At 43.0% G+C, this 22404-nt stretch overlaps 1 protein-coding gene across 4 annotated transcripts in view; it reads right to left on the bottom strand.

Moving 5' to 3' along the window:
- The window catches only part of CMIP (c-Maf inducing protein), a 347152-nt gene that overhangs the window by 10103 nt on the left and 314645 nt on the right, over positions 1-22404 (bottom strand). For all 4 annotated transcript variants that reach the window (XM_069216306.1, XM_069216304.1, XM_069216305.1 and 1 more), the window contains 4 exons: positions 18869-18985; positions 8235-8375; positions 4871-4918; positions 1131-1277 (listed from right to left, as the gene is read on the bottom strand). In XM_069216306.1, the coding sequence (XP_069072407.1) occupies positions 1131-1277; positions 4871-4918; positions 8235-8375; positions 18869-18985 (453 nt within the window). The remainder of the gene's footprint in view (positions 1-1130; positions 1278-4870; positions 4919-8234; positions 8376-18868; positions 18986-22404) is intronic.

Here is a 22404-nt window from a genome sequence, read left to right as displayed (position 1 = left end):
CAGTGGCTCCCAAACTTTTGACTTCTGTGGACCCCCACTTTATCATTACTGGAACCCGGGGACCCCCACTGAAGAATCATTGGATGCCGGAGACTGAGTCATTACTGAAAGTCAGGGACCTAATCTGTTAAAATTATTACATTTTCTAAGCAGTCGTGGACCCCCCTGAGGAGGCTTTGAGGACTCCCAGGGACCCCCGGACCACAGGTTGGGAACCATTGCATTAGGGTTTGCATCCTGGACTTTGGTATTTTTCATATTGACCAAATTCTCTGTTACTTAACATATTTTACAATGTTATGAAGCACTAGTGGAGATGCAGTTTTATAAGCAGACAACTGGCACCGGTGCTAAAGTGTTATAGATTTTATGGACCTGAGGCCTCTGCAGGACGTTGTATTTGTTCACAGGGAGTGAGTTTCATTCTGTTTAATCATTAACACCACAGAGCGTTCAGAAAAACATCTTTCACATCTGGTCAAGAAGCACTAAGGGTAATGAGGCACAAAGCAGCGCTTTCATGCAGTCATGTGCCTCTTACACTGAAGCCAGGTCCCCGCGGGTACCTGTGTCTGAGCTCCGTCCTGAGGATGAGTGAGAACAGGTATGATGGCAGGTATGACATAGCAACTTCTGAGCAGGATGGGTACAGGTTCCAGGGACAGGAAGTGGGTGCAGGGTCCAGGTACAGGAACACAACATGAAGGATGCGAGGATGGGTGGCTGCAGGTACAGAGTCACGTGGGCAGATTTTAAGGATACTTGGGAACAATTTAATGAGACGAGAACACAATATGCGGGTTCCGAGGATGGGCGAGAGCAGGTTCTTGAACCAAGGATGCAATATGAAGCTTCTGAAGATGGGTGGGTGAAAGTTCACTACACAAGACCTCGCTATTCAAGCTCTGTTATGGATCTGAAGATGAGTGAGCACAGAATCCATGAGCACTCACTTCATGTCAGTGCTGTGGACATGGATCTCTCCACAGCCCACATATCTTCTAAGCCCAGGCCCAATGTGCTGGTGGATCACGTGGGGGCTCACTTCTCTGGGAATGGCTGTATACATGTTTACTGTTTAGCTGTGTGCTTCAAGCTCCGGGGCACAGAGTGCATGTGTGCGTTCCTACCTGTGTAGACCAGAGGTTGAGCTGCTTCAGGGAGGGCAGTTTGATGAGATGCTCTGCACAGGCACTGGTTACATTGGTAAAGGCCAGGCTCAGGTTCTCCAGATTTCCAAATGACCCCGAGCTAAGCAACCGGGCAAGGTCTGCGTCCTGCAAAGAAGAATTATACATGATGAGAACAAGATGAGTGGTTGGCAATGCCTTACCTTGGCACTATAAATGAACTTGTAGCAAATGCCACAGTGGGCTACATGACAACCTGTGTACAAGTGCAATTACAACAAGCCACAACAGTGACCCTTAGGTGACCAACACTGAACTGTGCTCATTCTTAGACATGGAACACTCGCACGTTAAATGTCCTCTTCCAGGGAGGCTGCCATACTGAAGACCATTCTTACAGACACCAGTGGGCGGTGCCATTTCGGAATTAAAAACTGCGTTTCCACTTCAGCTAAAGCATGGACATATAACATGTAAAACACACATGTATTATAGCTCTAAAAGCGAATCTGAGCCTGCCAAGAGTGCAGTCTTTATTCAAAACCAAAGCAAATATGAATATGCAAATAATCAAATTCTTCGCAAAAGCATAATTCTAATAAAAGGGGGGGGGGGGGGCATTCTGACACTGGTCAGTATTGAAGGAGGCCAAAGAAGACACATCTTAGCACATAACCTGCCCCGCCTACTGCCTAATAAAGGCGAGCCGTGAGCTACCGCAGTCCACTTCTGGCACCAGTAGTTCTCCTCACTCCTTGGACCCCCTGACTGTGCGTTGCCTTAAGGAGTATCACTGATTTATGCAGCTGCCAGACAACCATTTCCACAGTGTGCACCACGTGCCTTTAAGAGAGGACAGGGCCTGCGGACGTGGTGTTCTACCCACCTTTGCAACTATACGGCACAGACTGACTATTAATAACCAGGTAGCTTGGGGGTATTGCGGATCACAGCAGGCGAGATGTCTGAGTGAGTTAAATGCTCATCGCTGGTCTCTGCCGTGATATGCTCTTCAAAAGTCTGAATTCCGGAAAAGCCAACTCAGCCTTTCATCCACCGGAGGTCAAGTAATGAATTACTATCTGCCATTACTATTTAATTGGGCAACACCTCTCAAAAACAATGCTTAGAAACGGAATATGTGTGGTATCAAATCCAATATAAAAGTATGAACTACTATTAGCCTTTGGAAATTGTTTCTAGGCGCTAAGTATAATCAATATTATTGATACTCAACTCAAGGTTGCCATTTTCTTCCAACTTGGAAAGATGAGGAAGCTGTGCTGGGATTCATTCTCGCAACCTACAACTCATCTCTCTTGAGGAGAGTCGAAGCCCCTAAACTATGCCATCAGAGTCCTGCAAGAGGTTCAAGATGTGTTCCATAACTATGTGACTATGCTACAATTTAGGCAGCCTTTACATTTTGTACTAACCAAAGTCAACATCTAACCCTAACTTTCTAGACAATGTGGGGATATTAATGGAGTAAATAATAGAAGACAAAAGGTGCAGTGTTGCTTTGAGTAGACAAATGTTGCAGTATGGGAAGCAGGGCAGTATCTTCAGGAAGTGTGCCTATGTGGTGCCACGTCCTCTTAAGAGATGCATTCTTGAGCTGGTAGCCAGGTCTGGGGACTCTCATACAGGTGTTTCTGGATCCACCGGGGATCAGCAGGCCTGTGAGGCTCTTAGACATGTTTCTATGAAGCTTTGAAGTTTCTTTTAGATGGACTCCTCTCATACAGTAGAGGAGGAAGAACTGTGAGAGTAACTAACATACATTGAGACTTGGGCTTTTATTAAATGAAGTCACCCACAAACTCAACAGGCGTATGCGCCCGCTTTCTGCAGCCTGCGTCACTTTGGGATTATAGAGGGGGTTGAAGACGCTTGTGCATCTCCTTTTTTAACACAGATAGCGCCGGTATAAGTGTTGCATAAGCACTATCCTATATCCTAAATGGGTAGTCCCTCATCTGCGTTGGGAAGTAGCACCATGCAAATGAGGGAAACACTGTGCCTCCTACTTAAAGATGCACCTGGGCGCAAACTGGGACAATGCACCTCTTCAGTTACACAGCCTCTGATGGACATATAATGACCGATTGCAGAAACCTTTCACTTTGTAACACCGCTATGCTCATCCCTCAGCAAAACTTTCACTTGTATGTTTTGTCATCAGCTACTTATAGGTTGACAGGCGCATTTCAAAATATCTGTGCTGTGGTGGGCAAGAGAGAACAGTAGGATACCAAACTCCTCTGTTTTCTCATCTCTGCACTTTATTGTGAAAAGGAGTGAGGGCATAGGATAAAAGAACTCATGCATGTTCATGTTTTATTAATGGATGGAGGAGTTCTCAACATATTTGCACACACTTCCCAGCTGTCCCTATTTACACCTGTTTTTTTCCATCAAAATCAATTGTGCCAAAGCTGAAGAAAGTGTTTTATACTGCTGGAGTTGTGAAGTCCTGAGCCCTACATTGCCATTAGAGAAGCAGCTTTCATTATTACCAAATTCAAATGCACTCATTTTGACCCTGGCTTTAATCCTGGGATAAGCACATCATGTGATTGTGAGGAAAACCACATATCACAAATTTTATATTTTTGTGATGTACCAAACGTGTAATATAAAGCAACCACTGAATAATGTCTCACCGACGTGTTGGTGCTCTTTTTCTGTTGTTTAGTAATGTGATTTGGTCGTACATACTCAATACATTTCTGTATAAGACTCCTCAAATTTAAGATGACCTTTTGACACAGAAATGGTCCTGCAGAGTATATCTCTGCTCCTTTGACTTAGGGTCACATTATACCAAGTACATAACAGAAAGAGAAATAATCCTGATGGCCAATCAGTCCCACTGCTCACTCCCCTTATTTCCACCCCCACACAGTCTACTCCAAAAACCTAATACCTCTCTTCACCACATCCAGTTTCCAACCTAGATAGTGGAACACAGTCTTGCTCCCCATAATGTAAATGGAGGGGTTTAGATAAAGCCACTAATAACAGCATAACAATTTGCTTGACATAGGATAGCTTTTATTACAGGTAAGTCCTGCTAACATCAAAAGGCCTGAAATGTAATAGGTCATATAGGTAAGAGAATAAACCAACAAAACACAAGAGTCACATTCTTTTATTTAAGAAACCTTCTTGGGTGGTTGTCCGAAATGGGAATGGTGGGGATTACATCTGTAGTTTGCAACATGTGACCTGCTAGGATCTGCTGTGACTCCCTAAAACCAGCTATGTCATCCTAGAACCCACGATACACATTTAGAACACACCATGACCTACTAAAACCCACAATACCCCGCTAGAACCTATGCTGACCTACTGGAACCCACAATGGCCAACAAGACAACTGTGTGAATAATGTTCCATCTTCAGACTATTTCTTAATGTAATTCAATCCTTATTCGCTCTACTAATCGGTATGCTGTCTAGGTGTGTGCACTGTCTCACTTGGCACACCTATTTGTGACCTCTACTTGTGCTGGTAGTGCACCCACTTTCCGGTTTCAAGACACAATGCACTGTAACCCAAGGATTCATCAATTCTTTTGGTCCTCATTCATCAGGAGATAATCATCTTCCAACACTTTTTCTTTAGGATAATTATTTAATAATGATACTCATGTATACTTTTTTTTTCCATTGACTCCTATGGTAACATCTATGTCTGCAACAAGACAAGTGTGACATCTCCAGGATCAACTTACTGTGGATTTGGAGGGCAGTGTGAGCCTTGTGGGGCCGCCTTTCCTTTGCTGTAGAAAAGAACATAAACACATAAATATAACAAGAATATGATGTCATATTAGAAACCACTATTTAACAGAGGGACACAAAGAGAGGAGACCATTGGGCTGGACAAATGACAGGAAACAGCTTGCTCCAAGGGGTTTAACTACTGAAAATGTCCTACATAACATTTAAAATCATACAATGCTCCCACATGTAGCAATTTAAAATCACACTTGAAGGATATATTGGTTTAAAGTTAGGACATGGGGTCTAACAATCTAAAATCGTACAAGAGGGTAGAATTTTTAAGCTCAAGCCACAAGGATATTACCAATCCTATGTCATAAAACAACAGTGCTAAAATAAGAAATAGTTGCTCTGGGCTGTAACAACACCCAGAGAGGGATACAATTATTAACTGATACTCCAAAGAATAACTATTTCTATTTGTGTCGTAGGAATTTAAAATCATACTGTGAGAATGTAGCAATCAAAAAACACATTTCAAGGACTTGACAAATCAAAATCATACTCAGAGCATCAATATAAAATTATATATCAAGAGAATAACAATCTAAAATCATGTCACAGGAGTGAACTATGCTATGTTACGTTATGTGTATTTGTAAAGCACACAACTCGCCCAGGAGGTTATCCTGGCGTCTATAAAAATACTTTGTGGGTGGGTAGTATAGCATCCTACTCCAAGGGTAAAATAAATAAAATTGCACTCCATCGTGGTGCTCATCATAGCAATCCTTTAATTATTTTAATTTATGTCCCGGGGTGTGAGCAGCTAAATTATTCTCTTAGGGTCTAACAATCATACATGGAGGATCTAAATTAAAAATTATGCCAACAGAGTGGAACAATCTAGCATTATACTCTGGGTTTATAACAATATAAAATTGTACTTGAGAATTTAATAACCTAAAATCAGACCCTAGAAGTTTTAAAAATCGAATTGCATACTCTGAGGATGTAGCAATGAAATAATATGCCAGCAAGGTTGCCGCAATGATAACCAGATTCTTTAATAACCATCAAGGTGCAAAAATCTAAAATCAGATTGCGAAGGTGTCACGTTTTAAACTATACAATAGGAGTATGAGTATTAAAAAAATTGTGAGCGTGTAACAAACTAAAATCTATGCAAATACTTGTAAAATAATATATTAGATCCATAATTCTTAACTAATGAAAATCACAGCACGTGGGCATAACAGTATTAAACATAAATATGGCATGCAAAACAACAGTGGTATTCTGCTAATTGAGAAGCGCCTGGGTTTAATACTGATTGGAAATGGCCTTTCTACAGGTCACTCCCAAACATTTGGCCTTCCTTCTTTTCTTTTTCTGACCTCATTTTTGCTGGCTTTAGGACTCTGTGCAATATACCACTGCTAATCAGTGCTAAAGTGCATGTGCTCTCTCCTTAAAACATGGTGACATTGGCTCATACCCAATTGGCTTATTTAATTTACTTGTAAGTCCCCAGTAAAGTGGACTACATGTGCCCAGGGCCTGTAGATTAAATGCTACTAGTGGGCCTGCAGCACTGATTATGCCACCCATATAAGTAGCCTCTTAACCATATCTCAGGCCTGCCATTGCAAGGCCTGTGTGTGCTGTTTCATGCCACTTCGACTTGCCATTTAAAAGTACTTGCCAAGCCTTAAACTCCACTTTTATAAGGCAGGACCTGTACCAATGTAGTCTCTATGTCCTGGTAGTGTAAAACTCCTAAATTCATTCTCCATTACTGTGAGGCCTGCTCCTTTCATAGGCTGCCCTCATATACTGTTTGAGTGGTAGGTTCTGATCTGAAAGGGGTAACCAAGTCATATTTAGAATGGCCAGAACGGCAATAGAAAATCATGCTTATTGGTGAAGTTGGATTTATATTGCTATTTTAGAAATACCACTTTAAAAAGTGAGCATTTCTCTACATTCAAATCCTTCTATGCCTCACAGCCTGTCTCCAATCCACATCTGGCTGGGCTGGTTGACTGCTCCCTTGTGCATGTCACTCAGACAACCAAAACACAGGATGCTTAGTCACATCTGCATACTGAATGGGTCTTCCTGGGCTGGAAGGGTGGAGGGCCTGACACTTACATTTCAAAGGACAGTGGCCTGCCCTGACACACTGGACTGTCAAACCCCCTACTGGGACCCTGGCAGACAAGATTGTACTGAAAGGGGGCATTGTGCACTTCTAAGCCACTCTTTGAAGTCTCCCCCACTTCAAAGGCACATTTGGGTATGTAAACTGGGTCCCTGACCCTACCAACTCAGACACTTCTTGTCGCAAAGCCCTTGCTGCTTGGAAAAGCATTGATGCATTGTCCCTGTGCGCCCGGAGAAACCGACGCACACCTCCCTGTTTTCCACGCATCTCCTCCTCTGCGGTCCCGTGCGGATAATTTAGATGCAAACCAGGTACTTTGTGCTTGCAAGATACCATTATTGCTTTTAGGAATTTAAACCTCATCTTATCATTACAAAAGTAATATTTCAACTTGTATTTATCAAATCTTGTTCGTTTTGACCTTAATCTACTCAGATGAATATGCTATATTTTTCTAAACCTGTGTGGTGTATTTTATGTGGTCTTTGCACTGTGTTATTGAATGATTTATTGCACAAATAATTTACATGTTGTCTTATAAGTTAAGCCTGACTCCTCAGTGCCAAGCCACCAGAGGGTGGGCACAGGATAATTTTGATTGTGTGACTTACCCTGACTAGAGTGAGGGTCCTTGCTTGGACGGGGGTAACCTGACTGCCAACCAAAGACCCAATTTCTAACAATACGGAACAAGAAACTGCCATATGGTTAGTGACAAAAAACACAAAATGGAGCACTACGTTGTATTAAAGGAAGCACCATGAATAACAAAGTGATAGCTTTACTTTAAGGTTTACCGATAAAAACATCTTTAGAATTCTGAGTTCACTATTAATTACAAGATAATGAACTGTACATTCATGAGCTTCAGAAAATACAAAGAGGAGCAAAAATGAACCACTGGGAGAGTTAACATGTGAATTGAATGGTTGATAGAAGTAATAAGCTTAATTTTCATAACCCGAGCCAGAAAGGGGAGTGATGGGATGATTATGCATGGCTTTCTGGGCATCACCTCTTGTTGTATGTACCTAGAGGTCTCGTCACTGTACATCTTAGGGTCTCAAATGTAAGGTAGGCTCTATTTCGTAGACTGGTTTTGGGGTTAACCACTGCCCTCAATTCGCATAACGGGTCATTGTATATAAAACAGGCATGCCCATAAATTCTTTCCCGTAGGTCTAAACATAGACAAGGGCACTTACCAGTTCCTTCAGCTCGCGCTGTCGGTCGCACAGCTGCTCATACATACGCTTCCCCACCTCTGTGCTCTCAAGCGTCGAGATGATCTGCAGCTGTGTGTCATTGTTTTCTGTTATGTTGTATTCAAGCATCAAGCAGAGAATCTTGGGATAGAAGATAGGGACATGTCAGATGGAAACATCAATGATCAATCATTTATTCCTAATTCAAGCAGTGACACAGTGACGGGTGAGACTGAAACTGGGGCGTCAATTCTATGCTTCTATCCCTCATGTTTACTTGGAATTGTAGTGCTGCTTCTCCGTATTAAATCTTACCTAGCAAATTTGTTACAAATGCTTGTTTTGATGAGCAGGCTTTCTAAATTTATCTTTCAAGTAAGCATTGACAAGGCCAATAGGTCTGTTCTTGCCAAACTGGTACAATGCCTATTTTTCTTTATTTTCGGCATACACCACAAAAAGAAAAGTAATGAGAACATGCTACGCTAATACAAGCTTTAAATCTAAAAAACAATCAAATATACTTTTGATGGAATAGTATGGGTGCGTCCTAGCAGGTGAGTGTAAATAGACCAGGTATCGAAACCCTTTTTCATCTGAATGTGCAGCAATGGAAAATATGATTCTTATGGCTGCAAAAGGCACTACTATTGACTTTTAATTATTGTAACCTAAAGGCATAGTTTAAACACACAGCAACGACTGAATAAGTTAATAAAGAATGGAACAAAAGAGACCTTGCCAAAGTAAAGAATTGGAAGTCGACTTTTTTTTAGGAGGGTGTGCACGTGTGATCAGGCAAAATGGAATCACTCACAGTGCAAGAGCATCAATAACTTAAGTGGGCTGACCCATTTTCTCATGTTCTCTGCTGTGGTGGCAAAGCAAAACGTGATTGACAGCTGAACAGACCAATAGACTAATAGATGAAGAGCCCTGACCCAAAAATTTATATTATATAACAAAAAAAGGACCACACCTCACAGGCATTAAAAGAAACGCACTCCATAGTTTCAAATGAAAATCATAGTTTAATGGTGACGCGTTTCAATCAAAAGCTCTTCCTCATAGCCAATGCTACCCAATGGGTGGGAGCACTAGAGGTAGCATTGGCTATGAGGAAGATCTGTTGATTGAAACGTGTTGCTATTAAACTATGATTTGCATTTGAAACGTTGGAGTGTGGTCTTTTCAATGCCTGTGAGGTGTGGCATTTCTTTTGTGGCGTTTCAAATAACGGCTGCCGATGACCGTGACCTGCACCGACTCCGAAAAGTGGAAGAAGCCGGGTAAACACCAGGATCATATATTTAAATTAGCGCATAAACTATTAAAAAAAGAAGAGAACTCTGGGCAGTTCCCAAGTTTAGGTGGAGAGCAGCTCCAGTAAGGAGCACCCTGCAACACCAGCGACAATCTAGATTTGCTCACCTCAAATGTCTATTTATCTAGCAAAGTTTTTAAGCAAGCATCAGCACAGTGCTATCCATGGCGAGCTAGATAGGGATAAAGTCTTTTGCCATTTGTACAGCAAAGACGTTAAGCATAGGTTTGACACAGTGTCAACCTTGCCAAGCTGTAAAATGACAGAAGCCATTTACCACTCCAGGCCCGGTATTACAGCTTTGGACTGGTAAAATACCATCTAAGCCAACCTGGAATAAGTAAAAGCAACCCCTGACACGTGTTTCACTCTCATTAGAGCTCTTCAGAGAGGTTTAGCTTTGTCCAGACACAAAGGAGCACCCAGTATAAGTCAAAACAAATCCCTTGCAAGCTTAGAGTGGCGCATAAATAAACTGTATTTGACCCTGTGCCTGAGACCATTGTTGCAAGATACACTGTTGCAGCGGTCTCACGTTTAGACGTGCATTTGGCACTATTGCTATGCATGATGCCATCATCCTTAATAGCCTCATGACAAATCTCACTGTGTAAGTTTGAATCAATTGCAATTGGGAAATGAGAGTCTGGAAAATTGCTCCCAGATAAGGTTGAATTTGTGCTGGATGAAGGTGAGATTTCTGGTAATTGATTGTGAACCACAATTTGTGATAGTGTTTGCCCACTATTACAAACTTTAGGTACTTGCGATGAGCTGGGTGTATAGGAATGTGGAAGTAAGCATCCTTTGGGTCTAACACTGTCATGTAATCTTGTTTTTGTAACAAAGGAATTACATCCTGTAGAGAGGCCATGTGAAAATGCTACGACAGGATATATTGATTTAGAGGCCTCAGATCAAGAATGGGTCTGAGAGTACCATCATGTTTTGGTATGAGGAATTATGGAGAATATACTCCTGTGCCTTGCTGACTGATGGGAACTATTTATATTGCCTGTTTTATAAGTAGAGACTGTACCTCTTGTTTCAGCAGAGCAGTGTGTTCGAGGGAGAGCCTGTGAAAACAGGGTGTTAGAACTCTAGCTTTAACAGGCTCTTTAAAAATATTGTCTGCATGGTTGATCATACGAGGGAGCATTGGTAAACACTGGTACTGCTTATGAGTTGAGGATAGGGTGTTGAAAAGGAAATCCTCTTCTAATGGTTCAGCATGCATTTGCACCCCATGAAATGCACCTGCCCTGTAGATAACCTGATTGTATGCTGTTGTATCCTCAGGTGGAGATGGTCTTGTGGGATACAAATGAGGATTGTTAGGTTGGATGGGATCAGAGTCGTACATATCCCATGGATCTATGGTATAACTAGTATCACCTCTTTCTTCATGTTGTGAGGAAGTATGAGAGAAGGCGGTGGTGGTGGAGTAAGAGGTTGTGGTGAAAAGGAAAGTTGAGGTGAATGTGGTGGAGAAAGCTCAACAGTTTTTGGCTTTTCATTTTGCTTATAGATTTTCGCTGGTGGTGGGGCAGTATCCAGAGTTTCCTGGAATGCTAACTTCCTTTTGGTATGATGAGGTTGGAGAAGCAATCATTTTTGCAGTCTTTCTGGATTTCAATTCCCCTTTGTTTACTACCCATAACCTCCAGAATGGGTTGAATGTCTGATTCATCCCCTTGTTGTTCTGAAGCATGTTGTGTGCTTTTAAAGGAATGTTCTGTAGGTTTCCAGGCAACATGCTTCATATGAGTCTAAAGTCCTGTTTCCTCTGTATTGGGAATATGTTTTCGGCTCCAAAGATGGACTCAGGTGTTTTGGCTTCGAAGCGGAGCGTGCTTGTTTTGGCTCCTATGTAGCAGGGCGCTGACTCGGTAGGGAGGTGGAAACCTGTATCTTTCGGCTCAACCCAGACACCGAAACAGGTGTGGTAGCCTGTTGAGTTAGTGTCTTGGCCTTTTTCAGCACTGAACCCGAGGGTCTGTCGACGATTGTTTGTTTTTGGGTGGAACTGTGGCTAAGAAGCAGCAATGCACCTAAGGCCTTGCGTGGTTTTTTACTTGTTGGGGTGGGGCTGGTGTACTTATGTACTGCACCAAAGATATAGGATGGCTGTCCTCCTCTGATTCCTGCTTGGAGTCGGAATCTGGAATCAAAACTGCTGTTTGTGCCTGTTCTTTGCCAAGGATGCCAGTGGTGGGGTCTGTGAATTTCAATGCCATCTCCAATCGTCTTGCCCTTCGATTGCGTAAGGTTTCTTTGATTGAAAAGACCGACACGCCTCACAGCTTTCTTCTTGATGGTCTGGAGAAAGGCAGAGATTACACACCAAGTGATGGCCGGTGTATTGAAACTTGGCGTGGCACCGAGGGCAGAATCGGAATGAAGTCCAATCCATGAGCCTATGATGCAGTAGGCACTAAGAGGCCCGAGAAGGGTGTGGGCGCTCGAAAGGGCGTTTAATTGATTCTGACAGTATGATCAGATTGAGTGCAGAAGGAAACCGTGTTAAAAACAATACAGACGGTAAGAGAAAAGATAGAAAGCTCAGAGTATTTCCGAACTGAAAAACCTGGAGCGAGAGGGAACATGCCCGAACCCAGTGGCAGATAGAAAACAACCTAACAAAGATGTTGATGTCCCTGTGCACTATCACCTAGAGGAGGAGTCACTCGACCCTGTGACTTCGGAAAAAAGCTTCTTCAAAGAAAAAGAACCTGCAACACTCTGAGCCCAACACTAGATGGCGATATATGCACAGCATGTGTATCTGCAGCTACACATGCCATCAAACACATATTTACACACACACACATATATATGGAAAATGTCACTTACCCAGTGTACATCCGTTCGTGGCATGAGACGCTGAAGATTCACATGCTGTGCATTATCCTGCCAGCTAGTGTTGGGCTCGTGTGTTACAAGTTGTTTTTCTTCGAAGAAGTCTTTTCGAGTCACGAGATCGAGGGACTCCTCCCCTTTCGACTCCATTGCGCATGGGCGTCGACTCCATCTTAGATTGTTTTCCCCGCAGAGGGTGAGGTAGGAGTTGTGTATATAGTAATAGTGCCCATGCAATGGAGTAAGTATGTATGTACAAAATGTGTTTAAAAATGATATATATTTACAAATTTACAAATGTACAAGTTTATTTCTATCAACTTATAACGGCTACAGGTTCCCAGGGAAGTGGGAGGGCGCATGTGAATCTGCAGCGTCTCATGCCACGAACAGATGTACACTGGGTAAGTGACATTTTCCGTTTGATGGCATGTGTAGCTGCAGATACACATGCTGTGCATAGACTAGTAAGCAGTTATCTCCCCAAAAGCGGTGGTTTAGCCTGTAGGAGCTGAAGTTGTTTGAAATAATGTTCGTAGTACTGCCTGTCCTACTGTGGCCTGTTGTGTTGTTAACACATCCACACAGTAATGTTTTGTGAATGTATGAGGCGTAGACCATGTGGCTGCCTTACAGATTTCTGTCATGGGTATATTTCCTAGAAAGGCCATTGTGGCGCCTTTCTTTCTAGTGGAGTGTGCCTTTGGTGTAATAGGCAGGTCTCTTTTAGCTTTTACATAGCAGGTTTGAATACACTTAACTATCCATCTGGCAATGCCTTGTTCAGATATTGGATTTCCTGCATGAGGTTTTTGAAAAGCTACAAACAATTGTTTTGTTTTGTAAAAATGTTTGGTTCTATCAATGTAATACATTAGTGCCCTTTTGATGTCTAATGTATGTAATGCTCTTTCAGCTACAGAGTCTGGTTGTGGAAAAAATACTGGGAGTTCCACAGTTTGATTTAAGTGGAACAGTGATATAACTTTTGGTAAAAAGTTTGAATTTGTGCGTAGAACTACTTTATGTTTGTGTATTTGTATAAAGGGTTCCTGTATGGTAAATGCTTGTATTTCACTTACTCTTCTAAGAGATGTGATAGCTATTAGGAAGGCCACTTTCCATGTTAAGTATTGCCTCCCACAAGAGTGCATGGGTTCAAATGGTGGACCCATGAGTCGTGTTAATACAATATTGAGATTCCATGAAGGGACTGGTGATGTTCTTGGGGGAATGATTTTTTTAGACCCTCCATAAATGCTTTTATGACTGGGATTCTAAAGAGTGATGTTAAATGTGTAATTTGCAGATAGGCAGAAATTGCTGTGAGATGTATTTTAATGGATGAAAAAGCTAGCTTGGATTTTTGTAAGTGTAATAAGTAGCTTACAGTGTTTTTTGTTGACGCATGCAGTGGTTGAATTTGATTATTCTGACAGTAATAAACAAATATTTTCAATTTATTTGCGTAGCAATGTCTTGTAGTAGGTTTCCTAGCTTGTTTAATGACCTCCATACATTCTTGTGTAAGGTCTATATGTCCAAATTCAAAGACTTCAGGAGCCAGATTGCTAGATTGAGGGATGCTGGATTCAGGTGTCTGATCTGTTGTTTGTGTTGAGTTAACAGATCTGGTCTGTTTGGTAGCTTGATATGAGGTACTACTGACAGGTCTAGTAGTGTTGTGTACCATGGTTGGCGATCCCAAGTTGGTGCTACTAGTATTAGTTTGAGTTTGTTTTGACTCAATTTGTTTACTAGATACGGAAGGAGTGGGAGAGGGGGAAAAGCGTAAGCAAATATCCCTGACCAACTCATCCATAACGCATTGCCCTTGGAGTAAGGGTGTGGGTACCTGGATGCGAAGTTTTGGCATTTTATGTTTTCTTTTGTTGCGAATAAGTCTATTCGCGGTGTTCCCCAGTTTTGAAAGTAGGTTTGCAGTATCTGGGGATGAAGTTCCCATTCGTGTATCTGTTGGTGATCTCGACTGTGATTGTCGGCCAACTGGTTTTGAATTCCTGGGATGTATTGTGCTATTAGGCGAATGTGATTGCGAGTCGCCCAATGCCAAATCTTCTGTGCTAAGAGACACAGCTGTGATGAGTGTGTCCTCCCTGTTTGTTTAGGTAATACATTGTTGTCATGTTGTCTGTTTTGACAAGAATGTGTTTGTGGGCTATTAACGGTTGAAATGCTTTCAATGCTAGAAACACTGCTAGTAGTTCTAGTTGATTTATATGAAGTTGTCTTTGTTGAGTGTCCCATTGTCCCTGGATGCTGTGTTGGTTGAGGTGTGCTCCCCACCCTACCATGGAAGCATCTGTTGTGATCAAGTATTGAGGCACTGGGTCCTGGAAAGGCCGCCCTTGGTTTAAATTTATAGGATTCCACCATTGAAGCGAGGAGTGTGTTTGGCGGTCTATCAACACTAGATCTTGAAGTTGACCCTGTGCTTGTGTCCATTGTGTTGCTAGACACTGTTGTAAGGGCCGCATGTGTAACCTAGCGTTTGGGACAATGGCTATGCATGAAGACATCATGCCTAGAAGTTTCATCACAAACCTTACTTGATACTGTTGATTTGGGTGCATGCTTTGTACTACGTTTTGGAATGCTTGTACTCTTTGTGGACTTGGAGTGGCAATCCCTTTTTGTGTGTTGATTGTTGCTCCTAAGTACTGTTGTATTTGACACGGTTGTAAGTGTGATTTTAGGTAGATTATTGAGAACCCTAGCTTGTGAAGGGTTTCTATGACGTATTTTGTGTGTTGAAGACACTGTTTCTGAGTGCTGGTTTTTATTAACCAATCGTCTAGGTACGAGAATACGTGTATGTGCTGTCTTCTGATATGTGCAGCTACTACTGCAAGGCATTTTGTAAATACTTTTGGTGCTGTTGTTATCCTGAATGGTAACACTTTGAATTGGTAGTGCACTCCTTGGATTACAAACCTTAAGTATTTCCTGTGGGAAGGATGTATGGGTATATGGAAGTAAGCATCCTTGAGGTCTTACGTTGACATGTAGTCTTGTTGTTTGAGCAAGGGAATCACGTCTTGAAGTGTTACCATGTGAAAGTGATCTGATTTGATGTAAAGGTTTAGTGTTCTGAGATCTAAGATGGGTCTCAGTGTTTTGTCCTTTTTTGGTATTAGAAAATACAGGGAATAAACACCTGTTTCTTTCTGATGATTGGGCACTAGTTCTATTGCCTCTTTTTGTAATAACGCTTGGACTTCTAGTTGTAATAGATCCAATTGCTGTTTGGACATGTTGTGTGCTTTTGGAGGCACTTGTAGGAAATCTATGCAATAACCATGTTGGATAATGGCTAGGACCCACGAGTCCGTAGTTATGTCTTCCCAATTTTTGTAATAATTTGTGAGTCTCCCCCCCACTAGTGTTATGTGTTGGGGATTTGTGACATTGGAGTCACTGTTTTGTTTGTGGGGTTTTTGGGCTTTGGAATTTCCCTCTTGTTTTAGGAAACTGTCCACCCCTATATTGACCCCGAAAACCTCCTCTTTGGTATTGGCCCTGGTATGTGGGTCTGGCCTGTGAGGTTGAAGGTTCTGTGCTTTGGGTTCAAAACTCCCCTCTAAAGTGTGGCTTCCTAAAGGTGCCTCTGCTCTGTGGGGAGTAAAGCGCACCCATGGCTTTGGCCGTGTCCGTGTCTTTCTTTAGCTTTTCTATAGCTGTATCCACCTCCGGCCCAAACAACTGTTGTCCATTAAAAGGCATATTAAGCACAGCCTGCTAGATCTCGGGCTTAAATCCGGAGGTGCGTAGCCATGCGTGTCTCCGAATAGTGACTGCTGTGTTCACTGTTCTGGCGGCTGTGTCCGCTGCATCCATAGCCGATCATATCTGGTTGTTTGAGATACTTTGGCCTTCTTCCACCACTTGTTGTGCACGCTTTTGAAACTCTTTGGGAAGATGTTCAATGAAATGCTGCATTTCGTCCTAATGAGCCCTGTCATATCTTGCCAATAAAGCTTGGGAATTGGCAATACGCCATTGATTGGCTGCTTATGTTGCAACCCTTTTCCCTGCTGCATCAAACTTTCGACTTTCTTTGTCGGGTGGTGGTGTATCCCCAGAAGTCTGTGAGTTTGCCCTTTTCCGGGCTGCCCCTACTACCACTGAGTCAGGTGTTAGTTGTTGCGTGATGTAGACAGGGTCCGTAGGGGGAGGCTTGTATTTCTTCTCCACCCTAGGTGTGATGGCTCTGCCTTTGACGGGGTCTTGAAACACCTGTTTCGCGTGTTTTAACATCCCTGGTAACATAGGCAGACTCTGGTATTGGCTATGTGTTGATGACAGGGTATTGAATAAAAAGTCATCCTCTATAGGTTCTGCATCTGGTCGGAGCCAGTATCTCGGTGCCGAGTATACTCTGTGCCGGTATCTCGACCGGAGTCGGATGTCTTCGACACGTGTGTGCCCTTTTCCGGTGCCGATGGTTGGTCACCGTGCTTACGGGTTAAGCCATGGCCTGCCGGTGGTGGCGTCCCCTGGACTTTCATTATCTTTGTGTGAGTTTTGGCTGGGGCATTTTTACTCACGGTGTGTTGCCTCGCCGGCTGCTCACTTTCTTCCTCATCTGAGTCCGAATCAGGAATGGAGAAAGTCTCCTCTTCTTCGACGTCGTGGTGTCCTGCCGGCATCGACGCCATTTGAAGCCTTCAAACTCTCTGGTCCCGTAGCGTCTTCTTCGACCGAAATGCCCGACAGGCCTCGCAGGTATCCTCTTTGTGTTCGGGGGACAAACACAAATTACAGACCAAATGCTGGTCTGTATAAGGATACTTATTGTGGCATTCGGGGCAGAAGCGGAATGGGGTCCGTTCCATGAGCCTTGAAGACGCACGCGGTCGGACTGACCAGGCCCTGCCGGGGAGTGGAAGCCCCGAAGGGCTACAGGAGCTCTTCTTTTCTTCGGTGTCGATCTGCTATTACTAACCCGATACCGAACGCAAACAATACCGTCAAATTTTCTGAGATTTATCTAACTTTCCGAACCGAAACACGGAGCGAAGAGGAACACGTCCGAACCCGATGGTGGAAAGAAAACAATCTAAGATGGAGTCGACGCCCATGCGCAATGGAGCCGAAAGGGGAGGAGTCCCTCGATCTCGTGACTCGAAAAGACTTCTTCGAAGAAAAACAACTTGTAACACTCCGAGCCCAACACTAGATGGCAGGATAATGCACAGCATGTGTAGCTGCAGCTACACATGCCATCGAACATATATATACATGCACGCATATTTTTTTCTGATTTTGTTTTAGTACGAGGCATGTATCACTTAAAACTTACTCTAATGCAGAACTAACGTTGTCCATTACATGATAGTTTAAGAACTGTCACAATAGTTGACACTCCAAAAGGCACGGTTATGTGTCCCCTTAGCTCTTCTGCCACAAAAAGTAGCCCGTTTTGCGGTTGTGGCTTTATAAAAGAAAGCAACAATTCTTCTCTCACAACAACACATACTTCTCTCTCTCTAAGGAAGGCTAAGAGAGTGTCATGCCGTCTGTTAAGATATAATGTTCATACTATCAACACAAAGGTTTGCTCACTAGAGAAGTGAAGATGGACAAATGGATTTTTAATGCTGATAGCAATGGATTAAAGTTCTTGCCAGAATAGTAACACTGTGTTCACAGCAACAGCTCACAATAATCCGATTATAAACATTCCAATGCACTCTGTGGAAAGGGCATAGCCCGTATTAAATTATTATCAGGCATAGTAATCACTCTAGCACAACCTGATTTTAAGGGTAAAATTGCCAGCGGTTCAGGTATCAGCATGGCAACTCTTTTAGGTGGGATACCCAACATTTTATCAGACACAAATCACATTATTTTACCATTCTCCCCCTTAAAGCGTCGTCCATTTGAATGCAAGATGATGGGGAGATTAAATGTCCCCTATTCTTAGGTCTGGCATTAGTCAATAACTTACCTTTACAAACATTATCTATATAATATACTTAGTTAGAGTGGCCTTTCAGCCAGCCCTCTTCAGCCATTGGTCTGTTGTGTGATTTAAATTTTTCTCCTGCCCACCACAGCATACTGCATGAGGGTAGTTGGTCAGCCCACTTCAGCCACCCGCTAACTTCACAGGGAGCACATCTGCAGATAATGCTAGAGGGTACTGTGGAAAGTTGTGATTTTTTAGAACAAACAACAAATTGTTTTGGGGCATTTTTTATACTGGCAAATGCCCAGCAAGCTCCCTCAGCACTGAACTGTTGCAAAAGCATTAATGAAATAAAACAAGCACTGGCAAAGCCAAAAGCCTGACAGCCAAGGCCAGATCTCTATGCCAATTCTTGGTCTGGTTCACTCACTTATCCATTTGAAGATGTTGGCATTCATGCCAGTATTAAAACAGGTGTGTGCCTCTGTCAAAGGGCAAACAATAAGACAACTGTACCTCCACCATTGTCTGGTTCCCCCGGAGAGCAAGCAGCATGCAAGGCCCCAGCTTATTTTCTGCCAGCGACAGGAGGAACTTCTTGGTTTTGTAGCAGGAGCCCATTAAAATGTGTACCTGTGCAAATGGGGACAGTTAAACTTGTGCATGAAATAAACAACTACATGAAATACAACAGTTCAAACACTAATTCTGCATCATCAACAAACGGAGAGTGAAGTCAACTGTACTAAACGGAGCCTAGCAACAGCAAGGACTTGCACTTGAGCATTGAATCATCTAAGTGCCAGAGGAAATGAAATCACACGTCCTGTGACTTTTGCATGGTTGACACATTTTCCTACCCTCAGTTCCTCTGCAGCCTCCTGTTGGCTAGGGTTAAGTGAAGGACAAGGAGGGAAAGCCACAGAAAGTAAACTAGACTTTCCTGCTGTTTCTGCTGGTGCCCTCATGACTTCTGAGACCAGGGTAGCAGGGGCAGTGCCATGGGCACCAAAGGGCGAGCCCTGCTTTCCACAAGACTCCTAATTGATGTCCAGTTACTTACAAGGTTTTAACTTCTGTCCCACAAAACACACAAAAATCAGCTGTTCCTCTTACCACTGGGTCCCACCTTTACACTGTGAAGCCCTCACATGAAGTTCCACGTTTGCACATCGAGCCACTCTGCAGATGCTACATGATTTAATTTAAAAGGGCTCCTACACTGTGTTTTACGACAGTCAGCAGCAGGGAGCTGCCAGTTCACCACTTACTTCTATTTGGCATTGAATATTAAATCTCCATGTCCCAAATAATAGAGTGTCTCTACCTGCTACAGCAGACTGCTCCAGGCAAAGATAACCGCCATTAATAATTGTCTTTTTGAGTCCTCAATACTGTTGTAAAAGGACAGCATGATACTCCTGTTGTTAACATTTTCTTAAGAACTACTGGATTCAACCATGAAGTCCGCTTGCCATGGCACCGGCGGTGCCCTATTGATCACCACTGCACCATTGGTGCCCCATGAAGTTCACTTGCACTTTCAGGTCCTTATTGAGTGCCTCTGCACTCCTCTTGCCCTTAATTGGTTATAATTGCAGTGATAGTGCTTCATAACAATCACAAGTTGTGAAAGTGCTTTCAGTTAATGCTGTAACTAATAGGTTGTGGTTGACAGGAAAAGTGTGGGATTGTGGTGTGCCCTGAGTGAGAAGAATGTTGGTTGTTTCACAGGTAGCTGCGCTTGAGCATGGAATCTTGTGAAGAGGAGTGAAACATATAGTCTATGCCCCACCAGTTACTTATCAATAACTTCTGCACTTGACAGGAAAAGTGTGGGATTGTGGTGTGCCCTGAGTGAGAAGAATGTTGGTTGTTTCACAGGCAGCTGCACTTGAGCATGGAATCTTGTGAAGAGGAGTGAAACATATAGTCTATGCCCCACCAGTTACTTATCAATAACTTCTGCACTCAGAAGGACATCGGGTGGCTTTGCGCCACCAAGTGCCTCAGTTATCTATGCCCCTCCCTGGAGTGACAAACTTATTGATTGCTTGTGAAACCTCAGTGTCCTATCAGTTGTTTGAATGCCACTAGTCTGACACAGTGCTCCATTAAGACCAGCCTAGGCAGCTGACTTATGGCACCACCACAAGGGGGTACCAATTAGCAAAAATGTCCCTAGCTCAGGAACTGCCTTTCTGCTACGAATGGTGGTGGTGGGGGTGCTTAAAAAGCAAATTGTCATTTTGCTTGGGTCTCTAAAAATCCTGGAATTGGGTCTGCTAGCAATGCTTTAAAGCATGCCTCTGTACCTCAAGAGCCCAATAAATTCCCTCGTCGCTGCCGGTGACCTATCGAATGGCCAAGCGTCTCTAATATCCCACCAAACCCTTCTGCAATCCCGTTGTTCTATAGATTTCACCTTCACAGGCACTATTCTATCCTCTAACAAGCCTGGCACTTCAAAGCAGTTCTTTGGAAGGCCACCTCAAGGCAGTAACTCTGACAATGCCCTTCTCTAACCAGTTACTGTTCCACTGAGGCATTAGTCTCATCTGAGTTCTGTACCTCTTCTCCTCCCTCACTCTCCTCCCTCTGCCAGTTCTGTGGCTGAGTTTGTTCCCAAGTCCAGCTAACAGTGGAGCTCTACATCCCTCCCGTCACTCCAGTGCTTTGCAATGGCACAAACACTTTGGTATGAAAGTGACAGAAACCTGTCTAGAAAAACAACCAAGCAAAAGAAGGGATGCAACTGCAAGTAGTAAAGGAAATAGTTACAATTTACTGTTGCATATTTTATGTATCCTAAATATAAGGTACTAGTTTGTTAGATAATTTATTGTCCTTAATAACTAGATTTTGTCCTTTGATCATAACACATATTATCGGTTTTGCATTGAACACCTCCTTCTGTCTCACCACTACTCTTCCAGCCTCCCCTGGTATCACTCAACAGGGTGGCACGAGAGTGTGGATGGCTGAGAGGGTGGCATGAGAGAAGATGAAGAGGCATCAGGGACCTTGAGTGGTGCCAGGGCTGAATGTCTTCACACCATTCGCTTTTAAGCAAACTTCAAACAAAGAGCTGGATAACTTCTGACATAAAATCAGCTGTGTTGTGAGGAACTTGTTTATTATTTATTGCTTACTACTGCAGTTCTTTTTTACAGTTCCGTAGCCCTGCAATTTATAAATGGCAGTATTACCCGATTGAGTGGTGTTTATCGACCAAGCAAGGGTGAGCACCAGTCTGTCCTGCAAAAATGTAAATCTGTGGAGTGTGGACGACACAGTTATCGGGGCAGATGGCAACCTTGCTGAGCTAGCCTGCTGGCATAGGCATTTCAGATTGTGTGGACTACCTCTCAATTCCACAAATTAGAGTGGCTACATGCTCACATTCTCTCAGAGCACCAGTCATCCCTGGGATACATGGTAAAGGCAGAGGGTAAGCTGACCCCTACTGTCCGGCCTGGGGAAGGACTACCGGGTCTGGTGTAGCCTTTGTACGCCTACTTTGCTACTATGCAGCTCAGAGAGTCAATTGACATTAGAAAACCTATTGCTGACTTTGGAAGCAAGATGTGCATTTGAACAAACTGGCTAGGGACATAGCACAGGTTAAGGACGCCGCTCAGTGGGGTGGGAAGTTGCGAGAAAGTCTGAGAAACCTGCAATATACCAGGAACGCTGAAAAAGATGTCGGAGGTTATCATGCCTCAACATGGGGACTGAAGATGAACTTTATCTTGATAAAAAAAGAGGCCCACAATGACCCTACACATTTAAAACTGCAGTGGCAAAAGCTATATCAAAATAATACCTTTGTGTTAATCCAATATAGCTGGTTTTATGGAATATGTAATGTCTAGAAAGGAATATTTTGTATTAGCAACACTGCTCGTTTAAACCAGTGAGGCCCTGAGGAAACAAATACATTGCAAAACAGGTGCTATTATTCTAGTGTTTCCAAAGAAATTAAAACTACTGGTTTCTCATCCAAAGAAATAAAACAAACTGGTTACTTAAGCTCAAGACTTTTGCAGAAT

Source organism: Pleurodeles waltl, chromosome 12 (genome assembly GCF_031143425.1).
Source record: "Pleurodeles waltl isolate 20211129_DDA chromosome 12, aPleWal1.hap1.20221129, whole genome shotgun sequence".
Taxonomy (NCBI): Eukaryota; Metazoa; Chordata; class Amphibia; order Caudata; family Salamandridae; genus Pleurodeles; species Pleurodeles waltl.
This window is presented reverse-complemented; position numbering and strand designations above follow the sequence as displayed.